A 17,871-nucleotide genomic window follows, 5' to 3' on the forward strand; every position below is an offset into this window, starting at 1 on the left:
AGTGCCCTCTACTGTTATAAACAGAGCACTGCTTTTGAGCTAAAAAAAAAGCAGTCTAAGTACAATAAACTTTTTGGAGCTGGGACTAATGACTAGGATTCTTGGCTAAAGTAAGGTTCTGTCAACACAGAGCTTGAATATATGTCTAGTAGCAAAATAACACTGGATATTCTGCTAGCTCCAATTAGTGTCTTTTGTGTATAAACATCACAAATCCATTTTTATTGGCTAGATTTCACCCAGGTTGTTGTTAAACAGCACTAACCTCTGTTTTGAAGATATCTCCAGCACTATCAAACATTCTTCTAATCATCTTTGCATGTTCATATTACCAGTTCCTCAGGTTGTGACTATATTTATGTGTGCACAACAATATATAGTGTGGGTGTGATGATAAAAGAAGGTTTTCTGATCAAAACAAAATACAATAGCCACAAATCATATGTCCCCTTTGTACAACATGAAACACATTTTTAAATGTGTTATATTAATACAGGACATACAGAGACGGATTGACACGATTGGCAGCCTCTTCTGTTTTCCATGTAATCCCAGGCTGAGTCCATGATGCTGAGTTCAGTGCTCTGTGGGGGCACACATCTGTTGATGGACTTTTTGTTCTTATGTCTGAAGATTATTCTTTACGACTCTGGCTGTTTGTTCTCTTTGTGCAATGAAATATTTTTATCCAGATGATTAGAAGAGTGTATCACGACCTTGACAATGCTAAACTAATGGTACATTAGCAACACACCTATCTATTCGTGTTTGGCTGCAGACGCCAGACACCTGGCACCAGATGCCATATGATGCTGACATCTAATTTACTCACCTTACTATTTATTCTAACATACTTGCATATTATTACGTGCATATTATTATTATTACGTGCATATTATTATTATTATTGACATTATGCTTCCAAAGCTTTAGTTTGCTATTTTTATTTTTGACTTTTTACCTGCTGCTTTGGCAGCTGAATTTCTCTGCTAGGGAATGAATAAAGTGTAATTTAGTCTCATCTAATCAAATTTACTGCTATGAGATTCAAATGTAATGACATTACTTGGTGGTGATGGTTGTTAAGTTACAGGGTCTAATTGGGTAATTTCCTGTCATTCTAAAGACAGACAAGACATAAAGTGTGTGTCAGTGTTTTGCAGTGGCTTTTTTGTTCAGGGGATTGTATCCATCTTCTGCTCTCCTCAGATTTTACTTTTAACGCCTCTTTCTTACCTTTTTATTCACTCACCTCTTTTGGTGGTGGTGTGTTCTGCTGTCCAAAGAGAAAAAAGGCCAAAAGGCGGCTAACTGTCGACCCCTTTGAGTTTGATCTGGGCTGTGACTACATCAAATCAAGCGGACAGTCAAATCAGGTAGAAGCTGGATGACCAACCACAACCAATTTTTTCCCCTAACAAACTAATCTGCATGTCTGTACAGAAGGCCATCCCCTTTTTCCTCTTTAGCGCATTTCTGTATTGTTTCTTTGGAAGTGGTTCATTCTCTTATCTGAACACAATACACTCACTGTGTAGTCAACATCCAAATGTGCATCATCTTGTGCACTAACATATCCTGTCAGCTCATTAACAGAATACACTGACATTTTACCACATATAAATGGACTCAAGTGTCTTGAAACCATGGATTGTATATTCAAGTCCAAAAGTCCAACTAGGTGGACAACTAGGTGCTGAGCAGGCATATGATCTGCCAATCACCTCTATATGGCAGACATCAAAGCCTACAATAAGCCATGAAATCTTAGTAAGGAGCAGTATCATAACATCCAGAATTGCCACCAACATGCCTGAATAAGGGCCAAAAGTCAGCAACTGAGACCAAAAATGATTGAATTCATAGAGAAAGTGATACTTTTTTGAATGGGATTCAATTCATTTTTATACCAGCCATCAGTGGCACTGATGTTCAAGATACTTCTGCATTGGCTTTAGATTTGCCACTTACTTTAAAAATATAGCAATCAGTAGTGTGTACACTGTCATAAAAATAGATGTGATGCACCACAAAAGCTAAGTTTTGAAAGGCAGAGGAGTCATTGCAGTAGTCTACTGGCAACAACCAACATACTGGATCAATGGGACCAAATGAGGTCAGCCATCCCAGGTGTAGTTTTATAAAAGTGTGCTCCTAACATTTATATAACTGAGTGACATAATACAGTTCATTGCTGCGCCATCACTTCAACCAGCTCTATGGATCAATACATTATTCTGTAGTACTTTATTGTTTTGATTTGGTAGCTTTATTGTCAATAAGCTAACCCATTTACCTTCCCTTTACTGTCATAACTATCATAACTTTGGGACAACTTCTGTGTTACTGCTTTCTCTCATTTCCTCTCTGTTGTAATGTATATTAAGCTTCTAACTAGCCAGAAATAGTATCAGCCGCTAATGTGAACAATTTGTCATAATGGCACTGTCCACTCTCCACTCCCACTCACAGGACGGAGTCTCTCATGACATCACGCTCATGGATGTTGGTGTGAGGGAGTCACTGCTGGCTGAGGCTGACATAGCCTCTGTTTTCCAGCAGCTTCTGGGTGAGCAGCACAAAGGTCTGGAGCTGGGAATGACTCCACAACAAGGTAAAGAAAGGAATATCTTAGATACAGTGAAGTACATCCATCCATTATCTATACCCACTTATTTCTTATTTAGGGTCACAGGGATCAGCTGGAGCCTATCCCAGCTCTCTTTGTGTGAAAGGCAGGGGTACACCCTGGACAGGTCACCAGTCCATCACAGGGCCATATAGAGACAAATAACCTCACACACTCACACTCACTCCTATGGGCAATTTAGAGTCACCAATCAACCTGACATACAAGTTTTTGGACTGTGGAAGGAAAGTGCAAACTCCACACAGAAAGGTTCCCCGACGGGTTGTGATCCCAGGCCCTTCTTGCTGTGAAGCAACAGTACTAACCTCTAAACCAGTGTGCTGCCGCAGTGGTGGATAAAAATGTTCTTTGAATTATCCCATTCCTCATGCTAAGCACTGAAGACATAAATGTCTACACCCACCTGGTGTCTACACCCCCCTCTGTTCAAACTGAGTGACCTCATCACGTCTGCACTACCAATATATAAGAGGTGGTTCGGGTGGGATCTTCCCAAAAAAATGGAACCAGTCTTTTCTTCAGCTAGTTATTGTGCCAAATTTACAGAACTCTGAGTTAAAACACGTAACCAATATTCTGTCTCATTGGTGTGTAGCCCTCTAGGCTATTGCTAATGGGTTAAAGCGATAGCCAGAAATGTCTGTGAAGATTCTCAGTTGTCCAGGGGAAGTTATCTAAAGGCTGAGTCATGGCAACTGGACTTTCAGTTTTAAGGTCGAAACATTTCACCACCCAACCAGGTGGCTTCATCAGTCTAAAAAAAAAGCTGGACTAGAACATCCAATTTATCTCACAGGTTGGTTTCACTCCACCCCTAGTCCCATAGGAAAGGAAGCAGAGTAAAGGACTTCATGGACATCCACATGGAGAGAATCTGGAACACTGTGATTATTTCCTGGTTAATCTCTAACCTAAGAGTCACATGGTCCAAATCAACCACTAAGAAAATAGCTCACAATTATCAACATTCTTTGTTGTTACATCAAACTGCCACAAGATGGTGCTAAAAAATAAACAAATGCGTGACATGACACTCCCTGCCAGGTATTGTTCAGATACCACTATATAATCAGCTGAGATACAGGGAATTTCCACATAAGAAGTCCCTACAAAGTCTCAGTCCTCTGCTGGCACGAGGAGAATTGTTTCAGATATAGGTCTAAGGTCCCAATTCTCGCAACTCTTAGTTAAACTGTTCTCACCTTTTTGTCACTGCTGGAGAAAATCTTAGTCACAAGAGCCATGGGCCATTCATTACGCCGGGCCTGAGCGTCCTTAAGAAGGACTACATCACTTTCTTTTAAGTTTCGTCTTTCCTTTTGCCATTTGCTTCTGCTTTGAAGTGTCATGAGGTATTCACGCTTCCATCTGTTCCCGAAAGGGTTAGCGAGATGTTGTACTCGTCTCCATTGCTGCCCATGTAGATTGGTTTCTTTGAAGTCCCCATGAGGCGGGAGGAATGTGTGACCCTTTTGAGGTAGAAGCATAGCTGGGGTCAACAAGAAAGGTGAGTCTGGGTGTGTAGAAACAGGAACAAGATGTCTTGAGTTAACAATTCCTGTTACCTCTGCCAACAGAGTAGATAACACTTCATGTGTCAAGTAGGAAGGACTAATCTGTTGAAACATGGAATCCAGTATGCACCTGGAGACTACTATTCAATTCAATTCAATTCAATTTTATTTGTATAGCGCCAAATCACAATACAAATCATCTCAAGGCACTTTACAAAAACTAAAACTAAAAACCCAACAATTCCCTTATGAGCAAGCACTTGGCGACATCATCCCTTCCCAGGGAGGCACCAGGCACCAATTTCTAGCTTCTTATAGGCTCCTACAAAATTGGTCCCACAGTCAGAACGGATTTGTTTTGCAGGTCCTCGCAAGGCAAAAAAGCTTCTCAAGGCATTTATAAAGATGGACGAATCCACGCAGTCGATCAGCTCGATGTGTATTGCACAAGTGAAAAGAACAGCCCAACTTTTGCTTTGAGCTTGTCCTCCTCGTGTACACCTTGCAACAATCTACAGGAGCTACAGGTATTGTGGTACTCATTCACCTTGTAAGCCTGGACGATGTGTATAAGGGAAACTATGGCTTTGACTAGAGAATCATTCAAAGTGTTGATATCTGAGGTAAGATCCATAACTGGATCAAGTGGTGACAAGAAAGCGCACCTCTATGTCTGAGTCTGGCTCAATGAGATCTCTCTTCCTCCGATGATGAACTTTGTTTAGCTTGTGACAGGATAGCAGGTCCTATAAGCCAAATGGTGGTGCTCAATATAGTGGGTACGGAAAGTATTCAGACCCCTTTAAATTTTTCACTCTTTGTGTCATTGCAGCCATTTGTCAAAATCAAAAAAGTTAATTTTATTTCTCATTAATGTACACTCAGCACCCCATCTTGACAGAAAAAAAACAGAAATGTAGGAATTTTTGCAAATTTATTAAAAAAGAAAAACTGAAATATCTAATAACTGTAGAGGCAATTAACTGTGTATCTAAAAACTGTAGATCTACTGGTACAGAATGAGTGGCCTGATCTGCAGGGTTATGCTTTGTAGAGATATAATGCCACTGTGTTGGGCTTGACACCTTCCTGAGACGCTGCACTCCGTTGGCAAAATATACATAAAAATGTCTCGTCTGGTTATAGCTATATCCCAAAATAACTCTGCTGTCTGTTTAAAAATCCACAGCATTTAAAGAGAAGTCCAGCTCATCTATGATTGTCTCTGCGAACTCTGAAGCCAAAACGGTCTTGGGATTTCCAGCTCTTTGAGATCTTGTAAAGATTTCATCCACACCTCCCATGCTTCTTCTTTAGTGTGCGCAGAAGAGAGGTTAGTTGGGTTAATACCTGGTGTCTGTTATTAGGGAGTCGCTGACGAAGTGTCCTGAACGGGAGTGGTGCGAGCCAACTATTGCTCTCATCCATGAACATCTCTCTATCCATGATTTCTAAAAAACCTCTGTTGTCAATAGACAATTCGACCTTGTGGTCATCCTTTGACCTGTCGAAGATGGTATCCCCTATGGTATAATCATTGCAGACAAAGGTGCCACATGCCAGACATATCTCAGGCGGAGAATTGACATCAAACTTCTCTTTGACTCTAAGTTTGTTGTGACATGGAGGAAATAAAGATGGACGTCCATTATCAAGTATATGAGTGCGGTAGGTACTAAATGATGCAGACCTGTGTACAGATCCCAACCAGACATCCCCTACTATGTCCCAGCCTAGGTCTAGCCTTTGCGCATAGGGTGCGTTACTAGGTCTGTTACGTTGCTCTCACACTTCATGAACTTGAAGGATGTCACAACCCAAAATAAGAAGAATTTGTGCTTCTGGATGCAAAGGAGGAATGCAATGGGCGATGGGCTTTTGATGAGTATACCAGCGTGCTACGTCAGGGATTGGTATCTCAGCCCTGTCATCCGGCATGTTGTTGCATTCAGAGTTGGTAATTTCACCTTCATTGCTCCATCCTCTATAACGAAACCTGTGACTCCCCACATCTCTGTCACACCCATACATGTATGAAGGATGTATGTTGAGCATTCTCCCTTTACATGCAGCAAGTTGAAGAACTCACTTCTGGCGAGCGATCTATTGGTCTGGTCCTCCAGGACCACGTAAAGCCTGATTGCTTCTTCCCAAAGGCCCTCTGGGTAAACTTTGGCTAGACCAATCTTAGAGCAAGACCATGAGCTTCCACCATAACCAGAAACCTCAGTACACGTGGAAGTGACAGGGTTGAGCAACCTCTATCTCTCTCTCCCCTCCTTGCTCAGGTAAGGTTAAAGATGGGGGTCCTGGGTGAAGTGCTGCGACATGAGCATCACTATTGCATTCCTTACATTTAATAGCTGCTTTACAGTCTCTGGCCAGATGAGTGGTAGTAGCACAACACCTGTAATAAACCCTTTTCGCCTTTAGGAAGGTCTTGCTCTCGTTTAAAATAAGAAAGCAGACAGGGCGTACTCTCTGTCTTCTCTGTCTCTGTCATCTCTCTTCGCAGACATAAATAAAACAACCAGAAATTCAGCGAATAATTGCCTCATAAAAATAAGAAATATATGGCTAGAAAGCTTGAAATGTTTTCTTTAAATAAAACAATTCAAGTCAAAAACAATACATCACTTTTTATTTAATCCATATGAACATAAGGAGAAGTACGTTTTCTCCTGTCTCAGATCATTACAGGTAATGCGATCCCGCCTCGTACTCTGTTCACTGTTCATATGGAAATAATCTCAGGTGAGCCAGGTAATTCTGTGCACGCCCCTGAGAAATGACATAAAACGTCAAACTTCATCATAAAATTTACTCACTTTCTCGTTCTTATTTCAATGACTGTAGTTTTTCACTAACCATGCATAAACACTGTTTTCTCAAAAACACCATGTATGAACTTTCTGCTCACATATTATTGTAGCCCAGTTTGTGCTGATTACAGTGTTATCACACTTTAGCCATTAATATGTTTAAAAGCTACTGAAAAAAGCACAAATGTCAGGGCATGTCAAAATTTGTCCAGGGCCCCAAAACACCCTTACACCCCAGAAGGTTTACTCCTAAAACCTCTGCAACGTTTGAGAGAGTGTGGCTTCTTATGAATTGGGCAGGTTTTATCCACATCATCCATTTCACCACTGCTGCCTGTCTGAAACGCAGCACCTGATAAGACTTCTGTCTTGTGAGTATAGACTGGGCTTTTCACTTGTTTCTTCACTGGCTGCTCCAGATTCAACACATTATGCACTCCATAAGACAGAGCAAAACTTGGATCGTTGCGTGTTCGAGCCTCTCTGCAGATGAAATCACAGAAAAATGAGAATGTAGGGAAGGCAACTTGATGTATAGTTTTATACTGAGAACGTCGAGTCATCCACTTCTCTTGCAAACTATGAGGTAACCTATCCAATATGGCAGCCACACCACAAGCTGTGTCCAGATAAATAAGTCCCGGTAGATAGCCTTCTTGTTTTGCTGACTCCACTTCTTGCAGAAGATCTTCAAGTTCTCAAAGCTTTTTCACATCTCTTTTGCCAATCTTGGGAAAGCTGTCGATTCTGACAAAAAGAGATTTCTCTATAATCTCTGGAGAGCCATAACAATCTTCCAAGCACTCCCAAGCCCTTCTTAAGCCTGTGTCTGGGTTACTTGTATGCACAGCTCTGATCCTTCGCACATGATGGGAAGACTGTTCTCCCAACCATTTCAAAAGAAGGTCTAACTGCTCAGTGGCTGACAGGTACAACCCTTGAATCGTGTTGACGAAAAATGACTTCCACACCCAATCATTCTCAGGACGATCATCAAACTTGAAAAGACCTGAATTAACAAGCTCTCTGCATTAGCATTAGCTTCGTTGTTGAAAGATGGCTGTGGTGTTGTCTTGTATGGTGAAGAGGTGAATGGTGGCACTTGGAATTTATGGCAAGATATTTGCTCTGACCTTCGAGGCTGCTGCGTCATGTTTTCAGTATCTGGTTTATTGTAGGAATCTCTGATATCACTAGCCAGAAGGCAATGCTGCCTCAGTGGTGTTTCAGACTCCAACACATGGACAATAGGTTCTAGAGGTAATTGCTGTGGTTCATCTCCACAAGGTGGCAATAACTCTAATCGAGACTGACACATGACGTAATCTCGGGTGCAAAATCTCTTTTACAACAGAAATCCCTTCTCCGAGTTCACTTTCTGCCGCTGCCTCCAACATCTGCTTCAGCGAGGGCTGCTGCTACCTCACTCTCCTGCTTTAGTGTTGCTAGGGTTGCTTCCATTCGAGCCTCTGTCATTTTCAGTTGAGCTTTTTCAATCAAAATTTCAGATTCTTTTTTAAGGAATTCAGCCTTGGTCCATGCGGCTTCCAATTTAGCATGAGCTTTGGCAGCTGCTATACTAGCTGATGAGCTTCTCGATCTATTAGTCAAAGCAGAGGCTACAGATCTTGTTTCCAATGCTTGGCTTTGCTCTATAGCTTCCTCAACCTCCATAGCTTTCTATGCCATCATGTATCGCCGATACTGTCTAGGAGTGAGATGATGAGTGAGGAATAGTGGAGGTGTAGTTTGTTTTTCTTAAACTGTAGTGCCTGTCTTATGGATGCCTTTTTACTATTCTGTCCTAGGTGCACGTTCCAAATTCGCACTACTGACAGATAGCTAACAGTCAGAAATCAGAAAAAGGGGCAGACGCAGGAGTAAAGTTGAAGTTTTACTGTTTGGTTCTTTCTTCTTCTGTTTCTATCTTTCTGTAAAAAGGCAAAGCCTTTCCAAGGCACAAAATGCAAAGGAAGCAGAGTAAAGGACTTCATGGACAACCGCATGGAGAGAATCTGGAACACTGTGATTATTTCCTGGTTAATCTCTAACCTAAGAGTCACATGGTCCAAATCAAGCACTAAGAAAATAGCTCACAATTATCAATGTTCTTTGTTGTCACATCAAACTGTCACAAGATGGTGCTAGAAAATAAACAAATGAGTGACATGACAACGGGCTTCAAAAGAGTTGTCCTGTTTCCTTTAAATGGAGGTGCACAGCTGAGGACTCTCACCTGATTTACATAGCTCACCTAATGAGCCTATGGGTCTAGGGGTGGAGTGAAACAACCTGTGAGATAAATTCGAGGTTCCAGTCCAGCTTTTTTTTAGACTGATGAAGCCACCTGGATGGGTGGTGAAATGTTTCGACCTTAAAACTGAAAGTCCAGTTGCCATGACTCAGCCTTTAGATAACTTCCCCTGGACAACTGAGAATCTTCACAGACATTTCTGGCTATCGCTTTAACCCATTAGCAATAGCCTAGAGGGCTACACACCAATGAGACAGAATATTGGTTACTGACTGATGAAGCCACCTAGATGGGTGGTGAAACATTTCGGCCTTAAAACTGAAAATCCAGTTGCCATGATAGCCAGAAATGCTCCACGCCTCACTGGGCCCAACAACCCTGGAGAAAAAACAACACACTAAAGCCTGACCTGAACTGAATTCCAGGTGGTGAACATTATGTACACACATAACCAGAAAGGCACTTAACAGCAATGGCCCAGATCAGTGGGTGACACACCTGCACCTCCACAATGAGTGGAGAGCCAAGGGCGTGACCATGGTGTCCCAGCCTGGTCACATTCTGGCAGCACCCAGGACAGCATGTGAAAAATGGAGTAAGGCGCAACATGCGCAAATAACAAACAAACAGAGCAACAAAACGAGGCCATCACTCAGATGATCTCTACCGATGTTCCGGAGAGGAGAATACACTCCCATTGTGAAGTGCGCACGAATGTCGGCTGGTGGCTCCCTTTGCGCATCAATGTGAGCTTGTATGTTAGTGTCACACAGTGAGTGAGACAAAACGCTCCGCTGAGAAACTGGAGCCCAGCCAACTGACTCTATAGTGAAACAAAATGCTGCGCTACATGAGCTCCATGTAGCATGCCAGCACGTACAGGGCAAGAAGAGAGTCCACCACCTACTCATAAGCAAAAGAATGGGGGAGAAGTCCCTCCAGAGTCAACACCTTAAATCTGGATGCGCTGCGGAATGCATGTAGTAATGAGAGCAGGATTAGGATACATAGCTGCGCTGCAATCTTCTCTAAATTATGTGTAAAGTAGGGACACCAATAGAGCTGAGAGATCGCTCATTCACTTGCCGGGGCCAAGCCAATAAGAGGGTGGTTTTTCGGAAGAGGAAAAACATGGCGTGACCCACTGCAGGGGCTCAAAAGGAGCACCTATTAAGCACTCTCAAAAAAATGCTTAGTAAGAGAATGACTGAACACTGACCTGTCACTGGATTCTTGTGACAGGAGGAAATAGTTGAGCATATGTGTTAATGGTGCTAAAAACCAAATTCCTTCCCCGGAGTAACTTGGGGAAATAACACGTGGGTGGAGAGACACCCTTCTCTGTATCCACGTTGAATGTGCACGTGAAAGAGCATATGAAGCAGTAATTTAAGCTGTGTGAATGCTCTGGATGGTGGCTAACAACACCAGGGGGAAAAAAAGCCCTGAGCTCTCTAATGCGCCCTCTCAACGGCTGGACCCACCCAGGGTCATTCTAAAACCAGTTAGCGCTCCTCAGCAGATGCTGCAGGACTGCAGGACTGACGCTGCGGTCTGCTCTGGAGACATTAGAATCACCACGTACCTACGTACAGAATATCCAGGCGTCCCTGAAAGCACAGCATCATCCCTGCCTGGTAAGGAGCCAAGACATGCACCAGAGGCGAGAGCACTGCTGATCTCTCTCCAGAGTGGTGAGCCCACCGAGCATGTTAGACTCCACACCCAGATAAACACAAACCTGAAGAGAGCTCTTTTCCCAACTTAATGCCACACCCTACGCGATCAGATGGGACACTAGCTCTGTGGTCTGTGTGTACTTAAAATGAATAAAATAAAAGAGACTACTGAGGTGACTCAACTCTACAGACTATAAATTCAAACCTCACTTTTGGTTTCAAATAAGAAATATATACTAAGCCCTAAAGCTGGCAATGTTTCAAACTAAATAAAAGAAAAGTATATCCAACCAGTCAGCAGGTTCAACGGTGCAGGCCTGAAAAGATGATTGAGTGCGGTGAGACCTTCACAAGATGGATACTTTGAGCCAGTAGCACAGGGGAAAAACACTCACAATACGTGCTACTCCATGATATTTTGACTCACCGAAGCTCTTCACTGGAGTTCTCAGTCCGCTTTCATTAGTTGTGCTCAACTTTATAGTTCAGACAATTAGGGCTGCAATGAATAATTAACGTAGTTGACAAAAATCAATGACAAAATTAGTTGCCAACAAATTTAATTATTGATTATTAGTTGGTCACATCATCGCATGTATTTTTCATGCTCTAGATCGGATCCTGCATTCAAATGCACTCGGATCCCGAGGTCAACGGCTGTTCATGGCATTTTTCCATTCAGATTTATCAGATTTCTGAGAGCAATTGAATGCAATATGACAACAAAAATGGCGGCAGCTGATACAACATGCTTACTGGCAAACACTTCAAAAGTATGGGAGTATTTCACCCCTGACAAGGTAAAGAGCAAGACTTCCTGAAACATCTGTAAGACGGACCTTGCTTGGCATGGCAGCACATCTGTAATGCTGGAATATTTGAAGAAGAAGCATGTTGGCGATGCGATTCGTTAGTTAGCTTTCACAAAGGATTGCAGAAGCAATAACGAAACTATTGTTTGGCTGTAGATTTTAAATGGCATAGTTTACCTAATAAGTGTCCCTTTCCTTAAAAATAAAGACGCAGTAAACTGTAATTAACCTCATGTTGTTGCATATTGCAAAAGATACTGTAGACAAATGTCATGCACAAAATACCCCTTTGTTTTTATTAAGGGTACTGTGTAGTGGTCTTTGTCTTGCTCTAGTTTCTTATTGCTCCTACTTATCCTTGTGTAATATATACAGGCAGACACAGAGGTAAGTTAAGTCCGAAGTTTTACTGACTGATTCACAGACAGGAACAAACAGGAAACAAGGAAACAGGAATAGCAGAATCTCAGTTTAGTTTTGGTCGCGGGAGTAAGGTCCACGTCGTGCTTACGAGATCGGATAAGGAGATGAGTGTGGGGAGTGCCTTTATGCGTGGCTAGATGACTATGGTGATGAGGTGCAGGTGGTCGTGATTAGAACTCAGGTGAGGCTGATCGTTGTGACTGTCTGATGTGGGAGCCTGGCCGATCCGTAACACCTTGGTTCAGTGAAAAAATAAATACTTGATTTTTTTTTTTTTTTGGGATAAGCACTTTGCCTGTTCTTTGCCAAAAACAGGATATCTTAATTTAAGTTTTGTTATAATCTAATGAGCAGCAAAGTGTTCAGTTTGTACAAGTAAAAATAAATAACGTATTTTTGATTGAGGTCATCATTTTTGTTTTTCTTAATCCAACCACAGAGGGGGCACAATCCAGTGTCTTCATGTGCTGTTCCCAAGTCTGGGTAAATGCAGAGGGTTGTGTCTGGAAGGGCATCCAACGTAAAATTTACGCCAAATCAAATACGCAAATCACACATTAACTTCCATACCGGATCGATTGTGGCTCGGGTTTACAACGACCGCTAAGACTTAGAGTAGGGACTTTTATCATGGTGTGGATGGAAAGAGAAATGGAGTAGGAGTTATCCTGAAGGAGGATTTTGCTAGAAATGTTCTGGAGGTGAAGAGACTGTCAGATAGGGTGATGAAGATGGAAGTTGAAGGTGTGATGTTGAATGTTGTCAGTGGTTATGCCCCACAGGTAGGATATGAGTTAGAACAGAAGGAGAAATTCTGGAGGGAGATGGATGAGGTGATCCAGGGTATTCCTAGTGGCGAGAGAGTGGTGATTGGGGCAGACTTCAACAGACATGTTGGTGAGGGAAACAGGTGATGAGGAAGTGATCCTGTCCTGACGACATACCTGTGGAGGTATGGAAGTGTTTAGGAGAGGTGGCAGTAGAGTTTTTGACTGGGCTACTTAACAAGATCTTGGAGTGTGAGAGGATGCCTGAGGAATGGAGGAGAAGTGTACTGGTGCCTGTTATGACCCTAGGTCAGTATGTGTGTGGTTGTGTTGTTGGCTCTCCCCTCCTCGTTCAGTGTGTGTGTGTGTGTGTGTGTGAGACGGTGTTGGAGTGGGCGTGGACTCGAGAACCCCGTGGATTGGACTTCCGGGATTGGTCCAACACTTCCCGGAAGGACTATAAGAAGCCCACGGACTGCTGTTCAGGAGAGCTATTCTCCCACCTTTGCCACTTCCAACCTAGCTATTTTGATAAAGACTTCGATTTCGTGATTAGTTAGTTAGACATTAGAGTTGTTTCGATTTTGAAGATTTTGTATTGATAGTATTTTCGTTGTTTTCGATTAGAAATATTTAGGTCCATAGGCTACGTTTGTGTTTTGTTTTCTCCTGTTTTGTTTTAGGAGTTCCGGGCTAGAGACCTGTGATTTTGTGTTCTTGTTTGATTAGCTATGATAGGGCTGTTATAGCGTTTATGTTACTGATTTTCATTTGTTCGACACCATAGGGCTAAAGTTAGCGTTTTTGTTCGAGTAGGGCTAATATAGCGTTTGTGTTTGTTTTGAACTTCCTGTGTTATATTCTGTATTTTGACAGAATAAATATTTCGTTAAGTATAATTAGTATTTTCGTGATTGTTGAGAGTGGGAGAGGTTTGGAGGAAAACTCAACATCGTGTTACGCTCCAGTAACCCCTAGGCCGGGGCGTAACAGTGCCCATCTTTAAGAACAAGGGAGACGTGCAGAGTTGTGGAAACTACAGAGGAACAAAGCTGATGAGTCACACAATGAAGTTATGGGAAAGAGTAGTGGAGGCTAGGCTGAGGTCAGAAGTGAGCATTTGTGAGCAGCAGTATGGTTTCATGCCAAGAAAGAGAACCACACTTGCAATATTTGCTTTGAGAATGCTGATGGAGAAGTACAGAGAAGGCCAGAAGCTGCATTGTGTCTTTGTAGATTTGGAAAAGGCGTCTGACAGGGTGCCGAAAGAGGAGCTGTGGTTTTGTATGAGGAAGTCTGGAGTAGCAGAGAAGTATGTTCGAGTGGTGCAGGACATGTATGAGAGCTGTAAGACAGTGGTGAGGTGTACTGTAGGGGTGACAGAGGAGTTCAAGGTGGAGGTGGGACTGCACCAAGGATCGGCTTTGAGCCCCTTCTTGTTTGCTGTGGTGATGGACAGGCTGACAGATGAGGTTAGACAGGAATCTCTGTGGACCATGATGTTTGCAGATGACACTGTCATCTGTAGTGAGAGCAGGGAGCAGGTGGAGGAAAATCTAGAGAGGTGGAGGTTTGCTCTGGAAAGGAGAGGAATGAAGCTTAGCCGCAGTAAAACAGAGTACATGTGTGTAAATGAGAGGGACTCAAGTAGAACGGTGAGGTTACAGGGAGTAGAGGTGAAGAAGGTGGAGGATTTTAAGTACCTAGGGTCAACAGTCCAGAGCAACAGAGAGTGTGGAAAAGAAGCGAAGAGACGTGTGCAAGCAGGTTGGAACGGGTGGAGGAAAGTGTCAGGTGTGATGTGTGACAAAAGAGTGTCAGCAAGAATGAAAGGAAAGGTGTACAAGACAGTGGTGAGACCAGCAATGTTGTCTGGTTTAGAGACAGTGGCACTGAGAAAAAGACAGGAGGCAGAGCTGGAGGTAGCAGAACTAAAGATGTTGAGGTTCTCTCTGGGAGTGATGAGGATGGATAGGATCAGGAATGAGTACATCAGAGGGACAGCTCATGTTAGATGTTTTGGAGAAAAAGCCAGGGAAGCCAGATTGAGATGGTTTGGACATGTTCAGAGGAGGGACAGTGAATACATTGGTAAAAGGATGCTGAGGTTAGAGCTGCCAGGAAGGAGGCCTAGAGGAAGACCAAAGAGGAGGTTCTTGAAGGACAGATGGTTTTACGTGTTGGACAAATCGTCGCACACGTGTTGCTCCGTCGTCCTCTTTATTGACAATGAACAACGGAACATTTCTTCTGTTTCAATTATAAGTACAAGCACATACAAAAAAATAGGTGTGCGCCCTCTAGCGCTAGCATTGGGTAACTGAACTTATGTTTTGAGCCTTAAAATACAGAAATGGCGCTTACACTAATATAAACAGGCAACTCGTGTTCTGAGTTCGCCCAAAATAACAGGTAACAGTACATAACGCAACTTCCAATGGTAAATGTTATTGTAAGACTTCACCTACAAACATTTACAGGCTCAAAATGCGTGAACTCCCCGTAACATGCCAACCGTTCTCCTCTCGTCCCTCCTCTCCCCACTTCCGCTCCTTTGATCTTATATGTGATCATTCTCAAACAGTTCCAGAAATAAAATAAATTCACAAAACAGTAACATAACTCATTTTCTTTATTCTTACCAGCACATTTAAAGCACTTTAACCAAAAAATATTACACCACAATCGATTAACATTTTAGATGGCAATTTTCATAACCAACATTCATTCTTCTACCTTCACCAACAACAACCTCATCACTGGTCAATGAATTTAAACTTTTTAACACATAAAAGTCATTATTCAAACTAATTATTAGTGAAGAATTTAAACAGGGTTGCATTCCGTGTTGCCGACTTAGCGATTTTGTCGCTGTATTTAGCGAGTATTCAGACCCCTCAAGCCACACATTTTTTAAAAAGCTATACTAGCGGCAATGAATCGCGCGTGCGCGAAGCCGCCGCCGAGTTCTTAAACTTAGACCTCAGTGAAGTAGTTACAAATCCAGAAGCAGCCCACACTCTCTAAGTTTTTATTAATTGAAAAATATGCGTTTTCGTTCATTCATGGTTCAAATAAAATTTAGTTTAAAAATTTAGGCTAAGTGCCATTGTTTAAAATGCTTTATTGACTGACGTTTCATAGACGTTCTGTTGTTATAATTTCTTCATGATTATGATTTCTCTGATAAACTTCATGCCTTTTGTATGCCCACGTATGAAATTTCACAGTATTTTCACCTTATAAATTACTACGTTCCTTGTGCAGTCACAATTCTATAATGGTACAATTTACTCAGGTTGATGACATTTGTTATGACAGAATTCTTTTTAGAGTATGTAGACAAATGTAGAGTATGTACAAAATTAACTGCTGGCCGTCATGCTACATTATATGGCACAGTACAAATATTTTGAGTGTCCCTTATTCTGTCCCTTATTTCTTATAAAGAATCACAATTGTCTCTTACTTTCCATTTCTGAAGTTGGCAAAAGCGTCCATCACAATTACAGCATGTGCCATGGGCATTATGCAAGTTAGATGGTGACGTCATTTGGCGACTCCAGGCGCGTTTTAGGACAGCCAATAGCTACTTTCCTTACTGACGAGTTGGCAACACTGGTTGCATTTAGTTATAGTTCTTCCCGGTAGCAACCGGTGAAGAAGCGGTGTCCTCATTCCCCGTCTTCTCGGGTGCTCCACAGCTGGCTGCACGCGCTTGGAGAAGGTACGGGGAGCGAGCTGTCAAACAGCCAGCCCACACAGCTCTGCCCCATGCATGGGATTCAGATCATCCCTGACGATGCAGCAGGAGCCACACACGCACCACCGCTGTCGCCCGAAACCATGTTAGAGGAAAACACTTCAGACAGAATACTTACTTTTAGTGCAATGAAGAAAAGGAAAGGGAAGATCCCACCCGAACCGCCGCTTATATATGGGTAGCGGGGCGTGGTGAGGTCACTCGTTTCGGGTGGAGACAATTTTCTTTTCTGTGCTTAGCATGAGGAATGGGATAAGATCCATTAACGACAGCTGCAATTGCTGCGATAGCATCGCACCAGAGACAGTTCACATGTGCAGCATGTTTACAAAAGCAAACATTCTGCTATTATCACAATAGATCCAAGTCACTTGTTCAGAAATTCCTATTGGAAACCATGTAAACCTACACACAAGGACCAACTGATCATTATTTCCTTCTCAGCAAAGCCTATTCTGTGTTTGGTACGCCATCAGAGGCTAACATATTACACAAAAAATGCTGTTTGGCAGAAAGTTGTTGGTTTAGTGTAATATTGTACATTTGCATTTAACATTTTTTCAATACATACAGAATATTACACTCAAATTCTTCAAGACTCTGAGCTCTTATGGGTTGATACCATGGTGTTTTTAATTGGTGCCATGAGATTTAATTTTACATTTCTCTTCTTATTTATGATTTTATTTTCTAGATGACCTAGCATCTCACTCGCTTTCCCAGTTCAGCTACTCCTCATGGGGCAGTGGTAGTGCAGGAGGCCCCCAGGGCAGTGGAAGCTATCTGGCAGGCCCTTGCGACTCACAGGAGGAGGACGACCACTGCCAGACCTATCCGTTCCACCAGTCTAATCTGAGCCCCAGCAGCCACACCTCTCAGGAGAGCCTGAACTCAGTGAACCCCACACCACAGGTCTTTAATATGTCCATCTATCCATCCATTATCTATACCTGCTTATTCCTAACCAGGGTCCCAGGGATCTGCTGGAGCCTATCCCAGCTCTCTTTGGGTGAAAGGCAGGGGTACACCCTGGACAGGTCACCAGTCCATCACAGGGCCACATAGTCACCAATCAACCTAACATACATGTTTATGGACTGCTGTGAGGCAACTGTGCTAACCACTCATCCACCATGCTGCCCATCTTTAATATGTATAATATTTATATCTTTGTGTAAGGACCAGAA

The 17,871-nt window shown here is 42.6% G+C and overlaps 1 protein-coding gene across 5 annotated transcripts in view; it reads left to right on the plus strand.

The window, feature by feature from the left end:
• Positions 1 to 17,871, plus strand: part of mlphb (melanophilin b) — a 41,846-nt gene that overhangs the window by 14,914 nt on the left and 9,061 nt on the right. For 3 of the 5 annotated variants that reach the window (XM_026294692.1, XM_026294694.1, XM_026294693.1), the window contains exons 6-8: positions 1,287 to 1,376; positions 2,473 to 2,614; positions 17,379 to 17,596. In XM_026294692.1, coding sequence (XP_026150477.1) covers positions 1,287 to 1,376; positions 2,473 to 2,614; positions 17,379 to 17,596 — 450 coding nt within the window. The remainder of the gene's footprint in view (positions 1 to 1,286; positions 1,377 to 2,472; positions 2,615 to 17,378; positions 17,597 to 17,871) is intronic. The other 2 variants (XM_026294695.1, XM_026294696.1) reach the window with 1 other exon arrangement.

This window comes from Mastacembelus armatus, chromosome 21 (assembly GCF_900324485.2).
Source record: "Mastacembelus armatus chromosome 21, fMasArm1.2, whole genome shotgun sequence".
NCBI classification, from domain to species: Eukaryota; Metazoa; Chordata; class Actinopteri; order Synbranchiformes; family Mastacembelidae; genus Mastacembelus; species Mastacembelus armatus.